General features: G+C 55.4%; 2 protein-coding genes across 2 annotated transcripts in view; one reads left to right on the top strand and one right to left on the bottom strand.

The window, feature by feature from the left end:
• Positions 1 to 16,006, bottom strand: part of RAB10 (RAB10, member RAS oncogene family) — a 196,742-nt gene extending 180,736 nt beyond the window's left edge. Inside the window, exon 1 of the mRNA XM_063123709.1 lies at positions 16,002 to 16,006. The gene's annotated coding sequence lies outside the window, so the exon portion shown is untranslated. The remainder of the gene's footprint in view (positions 1 to 16,001) is intronic.
• Positions 1 to 21,770, top strand: part of ASXL2 (ASXL transcriptional regulator 2) — a 76,967-nt gene extending 55,197 nt beyond the window's left edge. Inside the window, exons 6-13 of the mRNA XM_063123713.1 lie at positions 3,773 to 3,888; positions 7,669 to 7,792; positions 8,474 to 8,614; positions 12,835 to 12,998; positions 13,275 to 13,371; positions 13,606 to 13,711; positions 15,502 to 16,159; positions 17,460 to 21,770. Of these exons, the coding sequence (XP_062979783.1) occupies positions 3,773 to 3,888; positions 7,669 to 7,792; positions 8,474 to 8,614; positions 12,835 to 12,998; positions 13,275 to 13,371; positions 13,606 to 13,711; positions 15,502 to 16,159; positions 17,460 to 19,757 (3,704 nt within the window). The 3' untranslated portion in view covers positions 19,758 to 21,770. The remainder of the gene's footprint in view (positions 1 to 3,772; positions 3,889 to 7,668; positions 7,793 to 8,473; positions 8,615 to 12,834; positions 12,999 to 13,274; positions 13,372 to 13,605; positions 13,712 to 15,501; positions 16,160 to 17,459) is intronic.
• Positions 21,771 to 23,067: the final 1,297 nt, after the last annotated feature.

Raw genomic sequence — 23,067 nt, 5'->3', positions numbered from 1 at the left:
TGTACCTTGGCTGAAAACATGGAAACATGGACTCAAGAATCTGATGAGGAGGGACAGTGCAAAGTGGCAGGGAAGGAACCAGAGAATCCGGGAGATGAAGACAGGGAAGATACTGTCCAGGTGTAGGCTAATCAATTGGATCAAAGCCCAGCCATAACCTCTCTCTCTATGGGACCACAGCAACTCATGGGGGAAGGGGGCGTGACAGATGCAAGGATCAGACGTAAGGCATCCTGCAAGGTTGGCCCATCACAAGTTGTCTCTAGGGGAAGACTCTCCTTAGGAGCTGGACTGGGAAGGCCTTTCAGGTTCTGCTCTGCAGGATTGGACAGCTGGGACCATACAAGGTGTCTGCAAAGGCACAAGGTGGGGTGGGCATAGCGATAGAGAGAATGTAGCCCCGCACTCCACAGGCAGGCCGGAGGTCTCCCTCAACAAGGCTCCTTTCCGCTCAACTGCCATCACCAGCAGCGATTCCCGCAGGCTGTACTGCGTGAGGTGGAGCAGGACCTTTTCTCATGCCCCTCTTCCCTCTTTCCTCAAGTGTTGTGTCTCTTTAGATTATGAGTCTCTTGGCAGTGACTGTTTGTGTAATTGTTTGTTAGCTGTTCTGGGAGCCTTTTTGGCTGAGGAGCAGCATTAAAATACTGCAAATAAATAGAGAACTGCCCTTCATAGGACACATATGTTGTGTTTCCTATTTCCTCCAGCATTCACATGTGCTGGCAAACTGACACAGGACACCAAATCAGTGAGACTTCTTTTATTGGAGGAAATCCCACAATGAAAATCTTAATGGTTACACACGTCAGAAATACTTAAAGCTGATAGATGGTCAGAAAGCTTTAGGCTTCCAAGATAACGTACAGTCAAAATGCTACTCACTATAATAACAAGCTGGTTTCCTAGTTGCCATCTCAATGGTTCCAAAAACAGGTTCCAAACCCGACCAAGGGAGGGGGGACATTCCTGATACGTTTCTTCAGGCAATCACAATGGGGAATTCTTGAAAGGCTTAACAAACCATCCCAAGGGAGCTGGACCAAACGCGGCCCCACCTTGGTTACTCAGGGAACATGGCCAAAGCCTAAACAAGATCACGGGGTGGGTAAAAATCTCAGGCACAAGAGCTCCTGTGCTTCTGCTTTAGCACTGGGAACGCCCCGCCACCGGAGCTGGCAGAGGAAAAGTCCAACAGTCATGATCAATCCCAGCCTGCCGCTATGCTGAGCTGACCACAAAACAAAACACACAGTCCACAGCAAATGCGAGTTCAGGTCTATGAAAAGCCTCACAGTACATTTCATGGCACAGTCCTTAGTAAGTCCATGTGCAGAATGCTTCCAAAGTCCCAAACGGTGATGTATCCGGACAGGGAGGGGTTCAGGCCAGGAGTCGAAAGATGATCCTAGCAAAGGCTCCTTGCTTTTACTCAAGCTTATAAAGGGAGGCGTGGGCCTCTTTCAAACCACTTGACAGACAGGGGCTCTGGCCCGTAAGCCATGCCCATGTCCAAACAGGCCGGCACAGCTCAGCCCACCAAGATGATGCTACAATTTGAGTGACTCCTTCAACAACAACAACAACAACAACAACAACCTGCCTTTCTAAACCCTCTATCCATTTCCCAGAGAAGCCTTGCAGTCTCAAGGCTGAGGTAGGTAGGTAAATCCACTCCTGTGAGAACTCTGATAAGTTTGCACTAGTTCTAAATAAATCTAACTACAACTTGCAAGGCCTCAGTGGCCTTGCTGAAACCTATACCTGACAACATGGCCACCCTAGGAGCAGTGGTGGTTCCTAGGTGGTCTCCCCATCCAGGAACAGACTCGACCCAGCCCTGCTTAGCTTCAGCAAGGTGGCTGCATCGTGTGCCCTTGGAGGCTCTGCCTTAGAATTTTCAGGCATATGACATCCTATTGTTATTGGATTCCTTGGAGATAAGTTAACTCTAAATATAATAATATATAAAAAGCCAGCTAAGCTTTGAAAGCAATGCAGACATAAAGTCTGGCCCTCAGATAAAGCCGTTCTAGTCTCTGCTATTGTATTTGGTCTATTGGGGTGAGAACAGCACATGAGTCCACCAGCCCAGGTAGTTCAGGAAGGGGTAGATGAGACAGAGGAGACAAGCGTAATAGATTCAGCCAGGAGGGTGATCCGCATGTGATAGGCTGACATGTGGTTTCCAGCGGTGTAAAATGCAGGCTCTCACTCTTTTGGGCCTTCAAGGAATATCCAAAAATTCAGGCACGTTAACACACCAGTTCTAGCAGATCTTTTGCAAAGCTGTTGGGTCTTAAAGCCCAATGTATTCTTGCGTTGAGCAGGGGGTTGGACTTGATGGCCTTGTAGGCCCCTTCCAACTCTGCTATTCTATGATTCTATGACCCATTCAAGACCAAGCCACCACAAATCTCTTGCATTGCAATATATTAATATTTATTTTTATTTATTAATTACATTTCTATACCGCCCAATAGCCGGAGCTCTCTGGGCGGTTCACAAAAATTAAAACCATTCAAAGTATAAAACAACAGTATAAAACCATAATATAAAATACAATATAAAAGCTCAACCAGATAAACCTACCTCACAGGGGTAAATTTATTTTATTTATTACATTTATATCCCGCCTTTTTCCTCCAAGGAACCGAAGGCGGTGTACCTAATCCTCTTCCTCCTCTCCATTTTATCCTCACAACAACAACCCTGTGAGGTAGGTTGGGCTGAGAGTCAGGGTCACACAGTGAGTATCCAGGGCCGAGTGGGGGCTAGAACCCGGATCCCCTGACTCCCAGTCTGACACTCTCTAGCCACTACACCACACAATTCATTTCCTCCAGCTGCTGTGAACCACCCAGAGAGCTTCGGCTATTGGGTGGTATAAAAATGTAATAAATAAATAAATAAAATGTGTAAATCGGCAGCTAAGCTGAGAGCAGACAGGAAGTTTCTGAGGGAGGCTGCTGAGGACATCAGCAACCCTGCTAAGAAAGTGCGGGCACTGTTTCCCTGCGAGACCTGGTTCCACTATTAATTTATTAATTTATTGCATTTCTATACCACCCAATAGCCAAAGCTCTCTTGGTGGTCCAGAAAAGTTAAAAACCATCCGACATGAATCAAAGTATAAAACAAACCACAGTATAAAAGCACAATAAAAATACTATGTAAAGGCACAACCAGGGTAAAACCGAGCACTGCAGTGCTGGTGGTCTTTGGGTCCTTGTAGTGGGGGCTTTTCTTGAGTCCGGAAAGGAGCCTCCTAATCCCAGCTTGTGTTGCCAGTTCTGGCACAGCGTGGTGTTGGCGTAGGTGTTGGCAACACACCTGCCCTTGTGAGCGACAGCTGGATGGAGACAGTTCAGGGAGAGGAGGCGGCCAAAGGCGCTGGTCTCGGCAGCAGAGCCCACGGGGGGTCCTTGCCTCCCACCCCTCCCTGTGCTGGAGCCTGATTGCCAGGAGATTTAGCCAGAGTTTTGGAGGTGGACGTTTGAGTGGACTCCGCCACCACGCTTGGTGTTTCCTCTTGTTCTCAAGGGGCAAAGCACATGTGCTTTAAGACGCTGTTTTAGCCATTCTTCCAATGGAGAGCCATCTTCCCTGGGTGAGCCTGGAGGGAGGGATGGGGGTCACTTGCTGGTGTGCCTCTGGGGCAGGCGAAGCCATTTCCAGGCCCCAGGCTCTCCAGCCTGAGGCAACAGTTGGTTTTCCTCTTGGCCTGCTTGCTTAACTTCCTCTTCTCCTTTTTCTGTTCTTGTTTCTCTAGTATCAACCAGGCTCTCACAAGTGTCCCCCCCTCAGCCAGGCTGCCCGTCTCCTTCCATCCCATCAGGTAAAGTCATCTCATCATCTCAGAAACTCAGCAAAAAAGCACTGAAGCAGGTAAGTGGAGGGATCAGCTGGGCTTGGCCTTTTGTGCCATCTGTGGGTTGGCGAGAGCCTTCCTGCCCGGGGGCTTGCCTTATTTATTTATTTATTTATTTGTTTGTTTATTGCACTTATATACCGCTCCCATAGCCAGGGCTCTCTGGGCAGTTTACAGAAATTTTAAAATTGAGATAAAAATGAGTATACAAAATTTAAAATTCTAAAACACAGAGCATACACACACATAAAGCATTAAAAACCGTTTTTAAAAAAAGCTAAACATTTGGGTGATTAAGACGTGCCGCCATACGCCTGGGCAAAGAGGAAAGTCTTAACCTGGCGCCGGAAAGATAGCAGCGTTGGCGCCAGGCGAGCCTCATCAGGGAGATCATTCCACAGTCTGGGGGCCACCACCGAAAAGGCCCTGTCCCTCGTTGCCACACTCCGAGCCTCTCTCGGAGTAGGCACCCGGAGGAGGACCTTAGATGTTGAACGTAGTGACCGGGTATATTCACGTCGGGAGAGGAGTTTATTTATTTATTTATTTATTTATTATTACATTTTTATACCGCCCAATAGCCGAAGCTCTCTGGGTGGTTCACAGAAATTAAAACCACAATAAAACAACCAACAGGTTAAAAGCACAATTACAAAATACAGCATAAAAAGCACAACCAGGATAAAACCACGCAGCAAAATTGATATAAGATTAAAATACAGAGTTAAAACAGTAAGATTTAAATTTAAGTTAAAATTAAGTGTTAAAATACTGAGAGAATAAAAAGGAGTTCCGCCAGGTATTGTGGTCCCAAGCCGTGTAAGGCTTTATAGGTCAAAACCAGCACCTTGAATTGGGCTTGGAAACGTACAGGCAGCCAGTGCAAGCGGACCAGAGCAGGTGTTCTATGGTCGAACCTTCTGGTTCCCGAAATCAATCTGGCCGCTGCATTTTGCACGAGCTGCAGCTTCCGAACCTATGGCACTGGCCTTGCCCCGTGCCATAGGTGTTAGGCGTGTCCTTGCTGTTGCTATGCCCACCCCACCCTCTTGCTCCTCCGCCACTCTCCAGCAGACGCGATGGTCACCAGGAAGCTGGCTCCGGGTTCCCTTTGCAGCCCCAGCCTCACGCGTGGCAGGCACACTCAAGCGCGAGCCGTCAATCAGCGGATGGGCACGGGAGACCGTTTGCTCTTTCTGTTCAGGTGTAAAGCAGACTGAAGTCCTGAAGTTATAACCCTGCTTTACCCTTGGCTCTCCAAAACGTACCTAGATAGAAATGCATCCAAACTGCCCTTGCTGCCTCTTGCCTGCTGCTGCTGCTGCTGCCAGACAGACGGTGTCCCATCAGGGCTGCTTGTGTCTGCCCGGAGCCCCGGCCCTTCCTCCGGTTTCTTCAGCTTCTTTTTGTCTCCTGGTTTGTCTCCCCCCCCCCCCCCCGCCCCATCCTATGTGAGCTGCGATGTTGGATATTTTCTCAAGACAACTGTGTTCGCGGCATCTGAGTCCTGCATTCCAAAGGGGAGAATTCAAAAGTTATTTTCCCCTCTGACTCGGAAAGGCGGTGGCTGCCTCTCCTGAGACCCTTTGCCCTGGGTTCCCGTTTTGAGTGACCCCCTTCTCTTTTGACTCACAGCAATCCTCCGGATCCCTTCCTTGCCCTTCTTGCGTCTTCCCCTGTGCATGCAGAAGATTCCCCGTGAGGGGTGGGGGTGGGGGTGGGGCACCTTGCTCTGCTAAAGCATCCTGGCTCCCTTCCTTTGCCAGAGCCCTCCAGCCCTCCCGCTCCTTGCCTCCTCCTGCTTCTCCCTCCGTAGCTTCCTCTGCGTGGAGAGTCGCTATCTCCAGCATTTTGGTTCGCTGTTGCGAGGGCCCAGCCTTGCCTTTCCGCCCCTCAAGCCGACAGTAGTCGGGGAACGTGGGTGTGCCTTGCTCTGACCCTGGCCTTGTGCCCATGGCAAAAGAAAGAGAGCACATGCCACCCTTTCTTTTGGGGGGCTTCCTCTGGGTCAGCCTTCTACCACTTGGTGCCTTCCAGGTGTCTTGGATTGTGACTTCCACCATTCCTGGCCAAGCTGGCTGGAAGGGGCGATGGGAGTTGTAATCCAACACATCAGGAAGGCATCAGTTTGCGGAAGCCTGTTCCATGCAGTCGTGTATCACGACAAAGGCCTTAGATAACCCAGTTGGATCCTGTTTCCTAATCAGCAGTGAAATTGCACGGCCAATTAATCAGTGCTGGTAGGATAGAAGGCAGTCCCTTGGCAGGTGTCTTCTCCCCTCTGGAACTTCCAAGGTGCAGAGTTTTTCCACATAGTTGGATGCTTCAGAGAAGTGCTAGATCAGACAGTGGCCATAGTTGGTAGAGAGAGAAAGTCCTTCTTTCCCCCTGAATCCCTTGGTGTGAAGTTCCCTTTAGCATACGACTCTGCAATTCCCCCCCCCCCCCCGCCTCATTCTTTCTTGCTAAGCTATCAAGTTAAGAATTAACACCTTTGCAAACATCTTGTTTGTCTCAAGATTTCTCATTAATAAGCAAACTTAAGCATGGCCCTGAATCTAACAGAGCGTGTTCAGAGGAGGGCAACCAGGATGATCAGGGGTCTGGAAACAAAGCCCTATGAAGAGAGACTGAAAGAAGTGGGCATGTTTAGCCAGGAGAAGAGAAGATTGAGGGGCGACATGAGAGCACTCTTCAAATACTTGAAAGGTTGTCATGCAGAGGAGGGCCAGGATCTCTTCTCGATCCTCCCAGAGTGCAGGACACGGAATAACGGGCTCAAGTTAAAGGAAGCCAGATTCCAGCTGGACATCAGGAAAACCTTCCTGACTGTTAGAGCAGTGCGACAATGGAATCAGTGACCTAGGGAGGTTGTGGGTTCTCCCACACTGGAGGCCTTCAAGAGGCAGCTGGACAAGCATCTGTCTGGGATGCTTTAGGGTAGATTCCTGCATTGAGCAGGGGGTTGGACTCAATGGCCTTGTAGGCCCCTTCCAACTCTGCTATTCTATGATTCTATGATTCCCGACATGTTATAGAAAAGAGATGCATGGTCAGACCCAAATACGTAGTGCTCCTCACACTTGCCATCCAAAGGCTCTTATGACGCTATTCTGTCTTCTTCTCTTCCTTAACCGTGTTTTTTTCCTGGTAAGAAAAAAGATGGAAGAAGCCGTGGGGAAACATGGGGCGGGGGGTTAGGCGTGGACGATGATGACAATGCCTGAACCCCACGTAAAGCCCCATGGCTGAGGCAGAGCAGTGATGTGACGAAAGCGTTGTCTGGAAGCATCCAGAGAGGCAGAGAACTCCGGGAGCTTCACCGTCCATCTTAGCCCGTGACTCCCTGCGAGGAAAGAGATGCCAGCAATTTACAATGGATACCTAAAAAGAACCCGGCTCTGGTTTTTGCTGCCGGAGGCTGCCCTATAGATATGCCCCCAAATCCCACTTTTCTTTTGAGAGAGAAATTCAAAGCAGCTAACAACACAATAGTGAAGCAGTCCCATCAGTAACAGTCAAAGAAAGGCAAAACAGAGCAGCAGCCAAGATCGGTATAAAGTAGTTGGTGGGAGAACAGAGGTCACCTCCCTCTCCACAAGAGAGCAGCATGGAAAACACAACCTGGCCATGCTCCTCCGGGGAAAGTCATCCCTTGATGTGATGCTGGAACTAACCCAGAAGATGGGGCCAGGCAGGCGTCCCTGGGGAGGGCATTCCACCCGCAGAGAGGGCATTCCGCCACGTTCTGTAGGCTCCAGAAGGCCCTGCTGCCTCGCCCATCCCTCTCTTCCTAGGCCCTGAAGCAGAAGCAGCGCAAGCAGCAGCAGTGCCGAGCCAGCGGGCCGGTCTCCTCCAACCACCACCTCCTGCAGCCGCAGCACTCAAAGGCAGCCGGCCATTCCACACCTGGGAAACCCGGTAAGAGGCCCGGGGGTGGAGTGCCTCCCCCCCCCAAAAAAAACCTTTCCTAGTGAGTACTTCTCATGGTCCCCTTGGCCTCATCAGGACTGGGAGGAGGTGTCCGGCAAGAAATGGAGACCAAGCCACTGGCTAGCACCGAACACCTTTTTTCCATTTGAAGCGAGCAAATTGCTTCTTGAAAATGAGGTTTCCCCTAGGCCTCGGTTTGCCCAGAAGCACCTAGCGAAGAGTGTGTTTCCCATGTTAAAACAGGACATTTGGAGGGAAATAGGAGGGAGGAGGAGGAGGAGGAGGAGGAGGAGGTGGTTCTGAATAGGAATGAACCCCATGATCAGTCAGGAGGAGAATGGGTGTTGCATGATGTCCTTTGGGTGCTGCAACTCTGAGGCACGTAGGAGCATAGGAAGCCGCCTGCCGCCACGTCAGACAGGTACAGATCTCAAGTTTCCAGAAATTATGAAGGGATGGCATTGACTGTGACCCTGAAGAGTTAAAGCTGGAAAGAGCTTTTCTGTTGATTTTTTTTCTTCTGAAAACTTACTGCTCCCACTTGACACATGATACCCACACAACCAGTAGCCTGAAGTGGGAGAGAGCTAGCAGTGTGATGGCCAGTTTTGCTAAAGTGTTGTACTGAGTACCTGTCTTAATTGGAACGTTTTCTCTTTTTCGTTGCAGCCTGGGAAGGAAAGCAGTCTGATGGACATTCCAGCAGCTCCCAGAACTCTACTTCCAGCTCCTCTCCCTCTCTTAAACCTGAGCCCTCCCTGCCAGTCCTGGGGAAAAAGCCGTTCCAGAGATCCGAGAGGCTCCATGCAAGTAAGCTAAAAATGAGACGTCGTCTTGCCAGCGGCCAAGGAGGAGGCTGGCGGGGAGGAGGGTGTCACGGAGGCTCGTGGCTCTGAGAATAGAGGCCTTCCTCCCTGGAGAAAACCGTCAGAGTGAATTCCTGGGAAGTCTCATGTGTTTGGCCAGGGTTGCCCCCGAATACTCCCTGCCGGGGGTCGATTAGTCAGAGAGCGTGGGGGACCCCCAGCTGAGTCGGGGTTTGGTGTGCACCCCACATCTGCAGAGAGGCCAAGCCATGGCGGAGAAGGCAGGCAGCACTCAGGCTGCCCTTGAAACCCGCTGGCCAGAGAACAGCCCCACCATTCCTTGTGTTGCGCTGGGGTGGGAGCGGCAAGGTGTTCTGCTTTCAGGTTCAAAGTTTCTAACTCCTGGACAACTGAGCCGGCAGGAAACATGCAGCAGTGATGGTGGGGCTTAGCCAGCCTCCGCTCCCAGGGCCAGATTCGAGCTCATTTGCTTAGGGCCAGTAGGAAACCTGTCAGCAACGGAGCGTGACCGGCAGCCCCACTTCTTTTAGCATTCAAGAAGGCTGCCAAGACTGATCTCTTCCGGCAGGCTTATCCAGTGGAATTTTAGGATGCTTTTAGAATGTTTTTAGGATGCTTTTAGGATGTTTTTAAACAGTGTGCACCACGTTTATAATCCGTATTTTATGTATTTTATGCTTGCTGTTGTTCCCTGCCTCAATCCAATCGGAGAGGCGGGTAAGAAATATATTATTATTATTATTATTATTATTATTATTATTATTATTATTATTATTATTCTCCTCCTCCTCCTCCTCTCTGGGCCAGGTTTTCTCGCTCAGCGGTGGCACTTAACTGGCGGAGAACTGTTAATTACTTATGAAAAGCCTTAGGGTTGGTTCACAACAATTTGTGTTTAAAATCACAACAAGGCCCGCCAAGGCAGCCCCCGCCCCACCACTGCCCCCACCCTGGATGCGCAATTGCAGCTGGCACATGATCCCAAAAACGTTATTTGGGGTTGTGTTTGTGGGGTCTTGGTTTCACTCTCACTAGGAACAAGAGTTTCCCCTATAAGTAGCCCAATGGCATAAATTATATGAGCAAGAGTGCTTGTTCTCCTCAAAACACCTCAGAACAACTTGGATTGCACAGTCCAATAGAGAACCAAAACGTTTCCTCTGATGTTCTGCAACAAGCAGTCTTGCTCATATAATTTATGCCACTGAGCTACTTACAGGGAAAACCCCTACGGTGTCTGAAGGGGCACGCTGGGGAACATAAGTGTACTCCTCAGTATAGCAGAATTGTGAGGCCGTTGGGATACGCTCCCATGTTCACTGGCTTAGTCTTTGAGGCACTGGAGAAGACCGGTGGGCAGAACCACAGCTACTTACTAAGGATGGAAGAACAATGAAGAAGAATTGCCTTTAAACTGAATAGTTTTGTAACCAGAGAGAGAGAGGAAGGGTTCTCCCAAGCATTTGTCTCCTTATTTTTCATATAAGAACATAAGGGATCTCTTTATCTGTCCCTCGTTAGGAGTGAGCAGGAGCAACTCACAACATATATTTTTAAAAATTAGCACAAGTTATTTACTACTACTACTACTACTAATAATAATAATAATAATAATAATAATAATAATACTTTCTTACCCGGCTCTCCCTTTGGATCGAGGCAGGGAACAACATTAGTACAATACAATATAAATCAAATACATCAAATTAATTAAAAGAGCGTGTAAAACCAATATAATATTAAAATAACTATCAGAACATCTTAAAATTCTTAGGTTTAAAATTCACCTGGGTAGGCCTGCCAGAAGAGACTGGTCTTTATGGCTGTTTTAAACTCAGAGAGACTGCTAAGTTGATGAGTATCCTCTGGCAGGCCATTCCACAGTCTGGGAACGACAGAAGAAAATATTTTAATATTTTATTTACCTTTTCCATATGGGCCACAACCTGTTAGAAGAAGGGAAAGACCTTGAATTAGTGAACACTTAACTTTTAAGCTAGTGGGGTTGACTTTAAGGAATATCCTTAAATATGTAGAATGTCTGTGTTAGTTTCATTGTGTGCTCCTGAATTTACAGTGTAAAGATGCAGCCATCAGATGCGCAAAGTGTTATCCTGAGTTGGCATAGGGTAGAGGAAGCATAGTCGTAGAGAGAAAAAAGTAAGCAGTGAGGTCAGAGGAAAATGAAATGCAAAAAACACATACTGTGATGATTGTGTTAAAGCTTATTGTATGTTACATATGTAAAATAATTACAGCGACCTTGTTGATAATAATGCAAACATCCTGGCATTATACCTGTAGTGGTATAAAACTGTTATCTTGATTCAGGCCACAGGGCATAGAATTGAATTTCACGGTGGCTTCTCTCTTTAAAGTTTCTTTGTTCAAGAATGGACACTTTAATATGACTAGCTGTGTGTGCTGGGTCATAGAAATCTTCTCCGACTGGTTTCTCAAAACAGCCCCTTCTGATGCCAGATTTGTATCCATTTATTCTTTGGTGTAGGGACTGGCCTGCTTGCCCTATGCAGAATGCAGAAAGGCATTTCTGGCAGACGATAACACGTATAACCTTGGAAGATGAGCAGGCTTGGCACTGTGGCTAGGGGCAGAGTTGGCATCTGGGTTTGTGGCAGCACCTGGTTCCGGGTTTGTTTCTCTGTCCTGTGGCCTGTGGCTGCAGGTGAGTGGCTGTTCAGGTCAGCATGCTGGCTCACTGTCCCAAGGCCTGTGAGAGTGCAGGCTTCCCAGAGTGCAGGACACGGAATAACGGGCTCAAGTTAAAGGAAGCCAGATTCCAGCTGGACATCAGGAAAAACTTCCTGACTGTTAGAGCAGTATGACAATGGAACCAGTTGCCTAGGGAGGTTGTGGGCTCTCCCACACTAGAGGCCTTCAAGAGGCAGCTGGACAGCCATCTGTCAGCGATGCTGTAGGGTGGATTCCTGCATTGAGCAGGGGGTTGGACTCGATGGCTCTGTAGGCCCCTTCCAACTCTACTGTTCTATGAGAGGGAAGGACCGTTGTCCAGGATGGCCTGTGGGTCCTTGATGCTACCTTGTCGTGGCTTGAGCTGGGAGCCGGAGGTGACGGCAGTTAATCTTCTGTCACTTCCTCTTTTGGGTCTGTTCAGTAGTGGATTATTCCTCAGTACCAATTCCGCCTTGTTGATCTCCTTTTTCATTCCTTGGTGTGAGTTTTGTGGTCTAAGAAATGTCTGATGTAAATCCTTAGGTTGTGTGACTGTAACAGACACAGTTGTATCACAGGGCGTGGCTGTACTCTGTAGACCTTGTGGAAGCTGGAAGGACGTAGATGCATAAAAGCATTCAGTTGGGGGTTCCGATACAAGGCGGCGCTTGTATGTCCGTTGTGTAGTTGCGCATCAGCGGACCTGCCACATGGGACTAGTTCTAGGCTCAGGCTGAGGGTGGACTGGAAGGGGTTGACGTCCTTGTGGAAATTCTCAAGATGGTCAGGGTTCTTGCATATTTTCTTGGGATATTAATTACTGGGGTGTGGTCTGATTGATACGTTCTTATTTATTTATTTATTTATTTATTTATTTATTACATTTCTATACCGCCCAATAGCCGGAGCTCTCTGGGCGGTTCACAAAAATTAAAATCATTCAAAGTATAAAACAACAGTATAAAACCATAATATAAAATACAATATAAAAGCCATGTCCTCTTCTTGACATGGTTTTGTTGCCTCTGATCAAGAGTTATAATGTATTGGAAGCGTGTTGCACTTAAGCAGCTTTCTGGAGCATTTCGATAAATCGATGTTCGACCCTTCTTCAGAGAACAGGCTCTGAGTGCTGCCCTCCGCTGTGTTTCCTTTCACGTTCCAAAGCCGCCTAGGGTGACGTGGGGAGCAGCATGAGGCCGGCCACTGAGCCGAAGGCAAGTCCTGCAGGGCGGTCACCTGGCAGAGGAGGAGGCGGTGGCAGGCTGGGCCTCTGGGCTACGCGATGGGGCTGGACCTGCCAGGGGGCTTTCGGCTGGACTCCAGAGCCTCGCAGGGCCCTCCCAGGGCGAGGCCTGAGGCTGCTGCCCTCCGGGCTCCGCAGGGGGTTCCCCCTTCCGTGCTGAGCAGCCGTCGGCAGAGCGGACTCCTGGCCGGCCCCAGAAGGGAGAGGGGGAAGGCGCGCTCTTCCCTGGCCATGACACCGTCCTTCCGTGACTCTTTGCTCAGGGCAGCTGAAGAGGACAAAATGTGCAGAGATAGATGTGGAAACCCCGGACTCCATCCTGGTGAACACCAACCTGCGGGCCCTGATCAACAAGCACACCTTCTCGGCTCTGCCAGCTGACTGTCAGCAGAGGCTGCTCCTGCTTCTGCCGGAGGTGGACCGGCAGGTGGGTCTCCAGGGACGGGGGTGGGGCTTTATTCCTTTGTATGTGGCCCATGGCGCTCCCTTCCCCCTTTTCAAAAGAGAAGGAAGTCTGTGCTTTCCCCAACCAGCTCGTTTCCCCTCCCCAAAGTCTCTGCACAAGTGCGCAGTCCCAAGCCGGAGGGTTGGGTGGGGGCGGGGGAGGCCTTCCTCCCCCCTGGCACCACGACTGGTCCCTTGCAACCCTTGCCTCCTCTTCCTCCTCCTCCTCCTCTTCTTCTCCCACCCCCCCACCCCTCAGACCGGGATGGACGGCCTGATGAAGCTCAGCAGCTCTGCCCTCAACAATGAGTTCTTCACGTCTGCCGCCCAAGGGTGGAAGGAGCGGCTGTCAGAAGGTGAGGCCTCTCTCTCTGCGTGGGCCGGGCCCCTGGGGCTTTCAGGGGGAGCTGGCAAAAGGCATTGGGCGGGGCTTGGCTGGAAACGGTCACCAGGTGGGGTGGGGCGGGGGGTTTCACTGGGGAAACTGGCCGCCCCGCGGGGGGGAAGCAGGGAGGGAGGGGGATGTGGCGGGGGGACCATCGCGGCCGATGAAGCAGCCGTGTCCTCTCTTGTCAAACCCTGTGCGGCAGGCGAGTTCACACCCGAGATGCAGCTGAGGCTTCGGCAGGAGCAAGAGAAGGAGAAGAAAGTGGAAGTGTGGAAGGAGCAGTTCTTCGAAAGCTACTACGGCCAGAGGTGAGGGCTTGGTCTGCCCGGCCTTCTCTCCCGGAAGGCCGCTCCCCTCTCATTCTGGCTCTTTGTGCAGCGGCTCTGGGCTGACGGGCGCGATGGGCGGTGCTGCCCCAAGGCCTCGCTGCCCTTCTTCTTTTGTGGCGCCCCGAGGGGCAGCCGTGTGCCGCGAGCGAGGGAGGGGGGAAGAGGATCCCTCCCGGCGCTCCGTCCTCGTTGGGAAGAGGCGGCCGTCTTGCAGTCCGGGGGAGAATCCCCGGTGGGGCTGGCCGGCCCACTGCCCGGCTGGCTCCCCCAGGGACCCTCGCCGGCTCCTCGTGCTCGTTGCCTGCTGGAGCACGTGGCCGTTGCCTCGCAGTGCGGGTGTAGTTGCATCTTCCTACTCTCACGTGACCCCCAGTACTTCCCCCTAAGTTTACAAAGCTCTTCACATACACAATTGCCGCAATCCTTACAAAAGCTGCGTAAGGCCGACCCGTGTTGTGGCGGAAGGGCTGAGGCTGGCTTAAGGGCGGCCCACGACTGAAGAGAGGTGGCAGCTGCAGCCTTCCCAGCTCCTGGCTCACACTGTAAACCAAGGCAAGGAACAGAGCGGCTCTGAGGGCCCACTGAGGGAGGGGCTTCCGCTCCCTCGATAGGCCCAGGTCTGCTCCGCCACCCTCACGCCCCTTCACATGTCAGAGCGGAGCAGCCGTAGAAGATGGACCCACCTCTGTCCTTGTTTCCTCACCATGGACAAAGAGGTCCCTCCCTTCTTGGGGATTTATTTGTTATTTATGCATTTGAGGTATTTGTACGCCTGCTCTGCTTCATTAGCAACTTCCAGGGTGGTGTAGAAAATCCATTAAGATCCACTATTCACCAGCCTAGTTCACCTGCAACGACAACCCAGAGAATGAATTGTTGCCTTACCCAGAGTTTACCCACGATTTGTCTGCCAGATGATTGCACAAAGCGCAGGTTGCTTTTTCAATTCCTGAGTTGTTGGATTCCGTCCTCCTTCGCCCACTCCTTCCCCGTATATAAAATGCTGTTGTGGCACTGTGCTACTGGCATGGAGAGTGGCCATGTGCTTTTTACCACGCTTGCCCGCTGCCTCTGCAGCCAGGTGAAACAACCCATGAACAAACCGTGGCTCTAGGTTCATGCGAAATGACATTCCATAGTTAAAATAACTCCGAGCTCACAGCCCGGGTTCTCTTCCTGGGATGTTTGTGGTTAGCAACCCATAGTTCACCCATAGTTCCACATTCACACAGAACAACAGGCCAGGGTTCAACAACCCATACTCTGGTCACCCTCATGCTGTCCACTGCACCAGCTTGATATCTTCTCTCTACCTTGAGCCAAAGCCACGGCACCCGTGGCTGGTGGGAGGGGAGCCATGTGTGTGCTCTGTAGTAGGAACTGACTCTCTCCTTGTTGGCTGCTGCATGCTCATATGAGAGGTAGCGGCTTGCACGCACCCACACAAGATGGTTTGGGATGAGGCCTTGATTGGGCCGTTGCGCTGCCTCATTCACAGGATTTTACAGGGGGCTCAAGTCCGCGTCACCTTCCACTCCTCCCCCTGCCCTGTTTCCCCACTGCTGCTTCTGCCGTGAGCCCGGACCCTCGCTTGGCGGTGCGGTCGTGAGCGTCAGGGGCTCCAGCAAGCCTCGCTCCGCCTCTCAGCCCCGGAGAAGACCGCTGGGGCTGGGGCTGGGGCTGGGGCTGGGGCTGGGGCTGGGGCTGGGGCTGGGGCTGGGAGGAGCCTGACGGGTGCCTCTCTTTCCTCCTCCTGCCTCTCCTTCTAGTTCTGGGCTGAGCCCTGAGGAGTCCAAGCAACTGACGTCCTGCCTCCCTGCGCCTCGGAGCCCGGCGGAGGCTGGGAATCCAGCGGCAACAGCGCAGCTGCAGAGATGCGCACCGGTCCCTTCCGTGGCGCCGGGCAAAGAAGAGGCCGCTCCTCTTGCCGGCCCCAAAGCGCAGGAGCTCCGGGCCCCGCCGGCAGCCCGCCAAGGAGAGGAGAGCAAGCAGCCCCACGGGCCCAGGCCGGCCGAACACGCAGGCTCCTCGGATGACAGCCGCCACGCCCCCTCCGAATTCAGCCACCGGAGCCCGCCCCGGCCTCCCACGGGGGCTGAGGAGCCCACGCCAATGGAGGTGCCGCAGCCGGCGGGCCTGGGGTCCTCGGGGAAAGAGAACGCAAGCGAACCCAAGAGCCCGGCAGCGGCTGCTCCGGGCGCAGAAGCCAGCCCCGGGGAAGAGGCCCAGGAGGCCCCCGCCGCCGGAGCCGAGCAGATGGACACGGGAGCCCGGCCTGCCAAGAGGAAAGCGGACGCTCCCGAGGAGGCCCTCGCCACGCCGGAGAAGCGGCCCCACTTTGCGGAGCAGTCCTCCTCCAGGCCGCCTTTTCAGGGCCCACCGCAGCCCTTTCCCATCGCGCCGGTGCCAAAGGTCCCTCCGCTCCGGGTAAAGCGGCCCGTTGCCTCACGGGGCTGAGCTGGGGCTGCCAGAGCTGGGCGGGAGGGAGGGAGGGCTCCCCACCCCAGTCCCAGCGCCTGCCCGGGACGCTGTCTTTGTCCTGGGAGATGCCTGACGTGGAGGGCGGCCGAGGGAGACGTCTTTCTCCTCCTCCTCCTCCTCCTCTCGTTGTCATCGGAGGAGCCCAAATGGCCACCATTTTGGATGGCTTTAAAAGGGGGTTGGACCACGTCCGTGATGGAGGAGGTCTGTCGATGGCTGCTAGTCCCGATGGCTAGGTGCTCCCCCAGCATCAGAGGCAGGAGGCCCACGGGCACCGGTTGGCGGGTGGGAGGGTGCTGTTGCATCCGGGTCCTGGATGGACCCGCAGCCTCATCCAGCATCAGGCTCTTCAGAGAGGACACCCCTCAGAGCAGGCGGGTGGCCGGCTGGGTCTTGCCGAGCTCGGGCACCTGACTGGCTCATAGGGCAAGTGCAGGGCGCTGCTTGCTGTGACTCACGTTTCGCCCCTGACAGCTCATGGGTGAAGGCCGAGGCCCTGCAGGGCTCTTGGCAGTTGTAGCTGCCCACATGGGGCTCAAGAGACCCCTGGCCTGACTGGTTGTCTACGCCGCCTCCGCCTGCCCCAGGGGGAGGGACCCACCGGCCTCCCTGGCAGCCCTCACAGAATCATATAACAGCAGAGTTGGAAGGGGCCTACAAGGCCATCGAGTCCAACCCCCTGTTCAGTGCAGGAATCCACCCTAAAGCATCCCTAACGGATGGTTTTCCAGCTGCCTCTTGAAGGCCTCTAGTGTGGGAGAGCCCACCACCTCCCCAGGCAACTGATTCCATTGTCGTACTGCTCTAACAGTCAGGAAGTTTTTCCTGATGTCCAGCCGGAATCTGGCTTCCTGTAACTTGAGCCCGTTATTCCGTGTCCTGCACTCTGGGAGGATGGAGAAGAGATCCTGGCCCTCCTCTGTGGGACAACCTTTTAAGTATTTGAAGAGTGCTCTCATGTCTCCCCTCAGCCTTCTCTTCTCCAGGCTAAACATGCCCAGTTTTTTCAGCCTCTCTTCATAGAGGACCGAGAAGAGATCCTGGCCCTTGGTGCCCAGCTCCCTGGCACGGAGGGTGCTCTCTTGCCCCTCAGGAGCGGGATCCTCTCCTCTTGGAGAAGGTGGGGGGCAGTTCCAGAGGCCCTTCGCCCAAGGAGCGCTCTCCCACCCAAGAGGGATAGCAACAAGGGCGGGGCGGCAGGGCGGCTTTTCTTTCCTTCTCATGTGTGCTTCCGTCTCTCCTCCAGATCCCCGTCTCCAGGATCCATGGATCTCCAGCACCGTCTCCTGCCAGCCAGGTCTCTCCCAGGCCCGGCTTCCCAGTCACCGTCACCAGTCCCAGGAGGACGGGGGCCAGGACTTTGGCCGACGTCAAGGCCCGGGCCCAGATGGCCCGGGCCCAGCGGGCCGCCGCCGCCGCCGCTGCCACCATTGCTGCTACTGCTGCGTCCCTTGTGGGAGCCATCCCAGGGCCAGGCCCGGGAGGGGGGAGAGCAGCGGAGCGGAGCGGCCCACCCCCAGGGAGGCCTCATGGGACTGTGCTGGACCTGGCGGGCCCTGGAAGTGGGGCAGAGCCGCGGAGGAGGCCCGTGCTCTCCTGCCCGGGCACCGGCTCCCCAGCCGAGCCCCCAGCGGCCCCCAGCGGTGCTGCAAGAGCACAGCTACAGTCGCCTCCCCCAGCACAGCTCAGCAGCGCCAGCAGCCCCGGGGCTGAGACCCCGCCGGGCCCCCAACCAGCCCTAGGGAGCGTCCGCTGCACAAGCTCCGGTCCCTCGGCCGCCCAGGGCACGGCGGCTCCTTTGGCTCCGCGGGCCAGTCTGGTTCCAAGCCTGGGGGGGCCTCGCAAAGCCCCTCCCCTGCTCAGCCGGGGCCCTGGAGCAGCCGGCGGCCCTGGGGCTAGGACAGCCGGCCAGAGTCTCCCCGCGGCAGTGGCGGCGGTGGCGGCGGCTCCTGCTGCCAGCACAGGGGTGTCCAGGGGCCAAGGCCCCTCCTTGCCCCCCCTGCCCCAGGTGGCGGCTGTGCCCCTCAAGGCCCCTCCTGCCCCTCGTTCTCAGGGCGGCGCCGTGGCCACGGCTGCTCCGTCCCACGGCACTTTGCCTGCGGCCCACAGCCTGAAAGGCCCCACCGGCTGTCCGGGGGCGAGTGGGAGCACCCTCAAGGGCAGCCCCAGCATCCCTGCCAGCAACCCCCTGGTGGCTCAGCTGCTGCGGGGCAAGGAGGTGCCGATGGAGCAGATCCTGCCCAAGCCCCTGGCCAGAGGCGAGGGGAGGCCCGGCCTGCTGCCGCCCGTCAAGGAGGGCCAAGAGGCGGCTGCCATGGCGGCTGCCAGCGAGGGGCAGCCTCTCCTCGTGGCCTTCCCCTCGGGCAAAGTGGGCCACCAGCCCCACGGCCCTCCCCCCACCCCCTCCTTCCCAGGGCAGGACCTGTGGGGCCCTCATGCCCAGCCGGCCTCTGGCCAGGGCCCCCGGGAGCAGCTCCTCCCAGCCTTCCTGCAGAGGGGGCCTGGCCAGGGCCGGCCTCTGGCCCCCTCCCCGCCCTCCCGCCTCCCCCCGCTCCCCCCGGACTTCCTGCTCGAGAGCAGTTCCGCCAGCCCGGGTGGCTTTGTGCTGGGATTCATGGGGAGAAGGACGTCCCGCCCTGCCATGTCTGGCCATTACCTCCTGAACGTGTCCACCTATGGGCGCTGTGCTGAGAACCTGCGGAGGAACCTCGCCGTGCCCCCCGGGAGCCGCCTGAGCCACGTGGAGTTTGTGGAACAGGAGCAGGCAGCCGGAGTCACCAGCGATGGCGGCAGCAGTGGAGAAGATGCCGGGGACACGGACAGCGCCGAAGACGAGGAGCTGCGTGTCGCCGTTAAAGAGGAAGCGCAGGCTCCGGAGTGGGGTGCAGCCGAGCCGGCAGCCCCCAGAGCAAAGGCTGTGGAGGTGGAGCAGGCAGCCCCGAGCCGGAAGGAGGGAGGCCTCCGCCCCTGCTCAGCTGGCCAGGACTGCGCTGCCAGCCTCATGGCCAGGGATTTCATGCAGGTGGCCCAGGCGGTGAGGAGGGACCTGAGGCCCGGGGGCGGCGGCGGCGGCAGCAGCAGCAGCACAGAGTTCCGCCCTGCTGGGGCTCCAGCGGCCTCCCCGCCTCCCCGGCCCCTGCTGCTCTCGCCCTCGCCCCCCTCTCGGCTTTTTGGGAGCCCTGGTGCTGCACAGCTGCTCGGGCCGGGCTACAGCGGCACCATCAACGTCTCCACGTCTGCGGACCTGCACCAAGAGGCGCTCCTGACGGGGCTGTCGGACCCCAGCCGCATGGGGGACGTGGTGTCCTTCTCCGTGACGGTGACCACCATCCCGGCAGGCCAGTCCGTGAGCCGTGGTGGCCACGAGCACCCCCTCCACGGCCAGGCCTTTTCGGGCGACGGCGGCGGCGGCTTCGCGGAGCTGCCGTCCAAGTGCTACTGCCGCCTGAAAGCCATGATTGTGTGCAAGGGCTGCGGGGCCTTCTGCCACGACGACTGCATTGGCCCCTCCAAGCTCTGCGTGTCCTGCCTCGTTGTGCGGTAGCAGCCTGGCTGGACAGCGTGGCGGGCAGGAGGGGCTCGCGGTGGCGGCGGCGGCGGCTGCATGGGGCGTCTCCGCGCCCCCGAGAGTGGAGGAAGCACCTTGGACTGCCAGCCGGACCTCCTGAGGACAAGTGTTTGCACTTACGAAACCATGTAAATATGTTGCGTTGTTTTGTCTTAAAAGTTATTCTCCCCCCCCCGATCTTTTGAGATAAATCTGTTGATTTGAACCCCATGTTCCTTTAGTCTCTTGTGCCCTCGTAGCTGAACTCTGCTCCAGGCAGCCCCTCGGCTCACAATCCAGGCCTCTGCTTCTCGGAGGGCTGGGCCGGGCCCTGCTGAGCCTCTCCGGTGGGCAGGCCCAGCCTCGGCCCTCCTCCCCTTTCCCAACGAGTCGCCTGTCTGCTCCGCTGGTGGGGGCCGTTGGGGCCCAGGGCCGGCTGCCATGTTTCCTTGTGGTGCTGCGTGGGCGGAGAAGCACAGGGACCCAGCGAAACATGGCAGCTGAGATGTGTGCACCACCAGCGTCTGTAAGCAGTGGGCAGGCAGGCTGCCTCGCCGCTGGATTTTGGTAGCATTGGTGTGTGCTGTTGAGCAGAAGAGGGCCGAGGGAGTCCCGTCCCCAGGGTGGGCAGGGTGGCACCGCTGAGTCCGCGCCGAGGCCAAGAAGAGCTTTCGAAGGACGGCCTGGGGTCAAACCGGGCAGCGGCAGCTGGGCCCTGTCGTGCCACCGTTTCCTCACGAGAAGCCCCCTCGCCCCCCTGCCCCCCTTTCCTTTGGATCAGGTCAAAAATGCAGCAAAGACCAATCTGTTTTGATCCCACTCCCATCGTCCCCAGCAGAAAATGGCCCCATTCAGAGCAGCGAGGACAGGCCTGGTCCCTGGGCGCCCAGTCTTTTTTCTGGGCTAGCAGGCCCGTGCCTGGGGTAGTCCCAGACCAGGAATGAGGCCTGGATCTGCTGGTAGGACTCTGGGTGCCTTGAAGGGGGGCAGCGAGGACGTCTGACTCCCCTCCTGCCTTCAGTTACACTGTCCAGAAAGCTTGGGGGTAACCAGGAGTGGATTCGTGTGTGGAAGGACGGACGGGCAGCTCCGCTGAGTTCTGGTCCTCAGCACAAGTCCCTGGCCTCGGAATGCTTTAACTCCCCCTGGGTGTCTTTTGCACCAGGCTCCAGCCGGTGGATCTCTCTGGGTTCTAGGAAAAGAAAACCTCAGTGGAGGCTGCAAGGCAGTCCCACCTGCCCCAGGCCCTCTGGGTCTTGCTTCCTGGGAGTTTCAGGCCCTGGAAGAGAGTCAGGGCTGCTCCCGCAATGCTCCTCAGTATTCGGGCGTTTCCTTTCCTTTTGTATGAAAGGCACAGAAGATACCAAGCTCCTGAGCATACGCCTCCTCCCGTGAATCTGTGAAGCTGCTTTGTGCCGTGTCTCCACCTGGCCCAGTAGTGTCTGTTCCAGAGTCTGGGGCAGAAAGGTCCCTGTCCCTTCATTTGCCCCCGGGCCCTTTAACTGGACAGGCTGCCCGGGACTGGACGTGGGGCTTTCTGCATTGGAAGCAGGGGTTCTGCCATGGAGCTGACGTCCTGCTCCTTCCGGCCCGTAAGGCTGCAAAGATATATTTACGGGGTGGGTGGGGGTGGGGTGGGGGTGCTGCTGCCTCGGCAACTCTGAAAGGTCTGAGCAGAAGCATAAAAAGGGCTGCCTTCCCCGTGTCCGTGGCTAACAGGAACAGAGCGATTACGGGGGTGTCATTAATGTCAGCTCCCAATTCCACTTGTTCGGGGCAGATTTGTCGTGCGCAGGGGGCGTTGCACAGAGCACCTTCCCCCCCCCCCCCCGGTGCTTCGTGCATCGGCTGCAGACTGGTGCCACAAGGGCACGCAGTGCTTTGTCGCTGACCCACCTGGTCATGTGCTGGTTTTAGATGAGGAAGTGCCACAATTTCATAAGCAAGAACAGCCAGTCAGGGTTGAATGAAAGCCGTTTCCAAAGGCTTCGGAGGACGGGGCCGGGCAGAACGTCCCTTGCAGGAGCCTTTTCTCCCCACACCCAGGGACGGAAGCCACCTTGTGTTTGGCCTCCTCCAGCATGGAAGAGCCCCAAAGCGCCGCCTTGCTTTCCGAGCGAAGGACTCCCCAAGCCAGCCTCCGGGAGGCGTGTTGGTGGCATGGGGGGACGCGGGCAGAAATGGGGAGAGGCGCTTGGAGGAGGGCCATGTCACCGGCCAGCTTATGTCGGAATAAGACACGCCTGTGCACCGTTCTCACACTTGCCATCAGAAGACCAGGCTGCCAGGGCCACAGCAAGAGTTGGGCCCTTTCCCAGGGTACGGTTTGCGGCCTTGGACCAGCAGTGGCTGTCCAGATACTCCTGCCCCACCCACCCCCCGAGCAGGGCATGAAGGGGTTCCTGCCAGCAACCGCGCATCTTACTGCCCCTGATCTGGGGGTGGGGGTGGCCTTGAGCTATCACGGCTAATAGCCTAACCTCCTTTGGAAGGCTTCTACGCCCGTGGCCATCGCCTTTCTTGGGTTAGCAAACTCTGCCGGCTTGCTACGGGCTCTTTTGCCTCTCCCGAGATGACTGTTAGCGTTGTTCTTTCTGTTTATTATTTATACAGCACCATCGGTGTACATTGTGCCTTACGGGGCTGCAGAAGTGAAAGCAGAGCGATCCCTGCCCGTGAGGAGCTGAACCATTGAACGTAGACGATAAGGGGGAAATGGTGGTGGGGCGGGGAGAATGCCGGCAGTAGCAGCCACATTGATATGAGGCGCTTTCTTTACAGTTGGGAATGAGAGCTGCACCTGCCCTCTTTAGCCCTGTTTCCAAACGTCCTTCTTAAGATGGGGGCTACTGGAACTGCAAACAGCGCTCCACAGTGGGCTGTTGCAGTCCTGGCCATCCTCTTGAACCCCTGTCCGAGGGAGCCATTTCCCTTCCTCACCGCTGCCGCTGGCTGACTTGACATTTTCACCACGGCCCCAAGATCTCTGTCCTGTCAGTTCAGCTCCCATCAGCATATAGGGCAGCCTTCCTCAACCTGGGGCGCTCCAGATGTGTTGGACTGCATCTCCCAGAATGCCCCAGCCAGCTGGCTGGGGCATTCTGGGAGATGCAGTCCAACACATCTGGAGCGCCCCAGGTTGAGGAAGGCTGATATAGGGGAAATATCTATAGGTGTCTTTGCCCCAGGCCCTATTTAATGCTCTTTGGGTTTCCCCACCACCATTCTGAATAATTTGGTGCCACCTGAAAACTTGGCCGCTTCACTGCTCAGCCCTAACGCGTGGAGAAAATAACTCCAGATGACC

Source organism: Elgaria multicarinata, chromosome 4 (assembly GCF_023053635.1).
Source record: "Elgaria multicarinata webbii isolate HBS135686 ecotype San Diego chromosome 4, rElgMul1.1.pri, whole genome shotgun sequence".
NCBI lineage: Eukaryota > Metazoa > Chordata > Lepidosauria > Squamata > Anguidae > Elgaria > Elgaria multicarinata.
The sequence above is the reverse complement of the archived record's forward strand: the minus strand, read 5'-3'. Positions and strand labels throughout refer to the sequence as shown.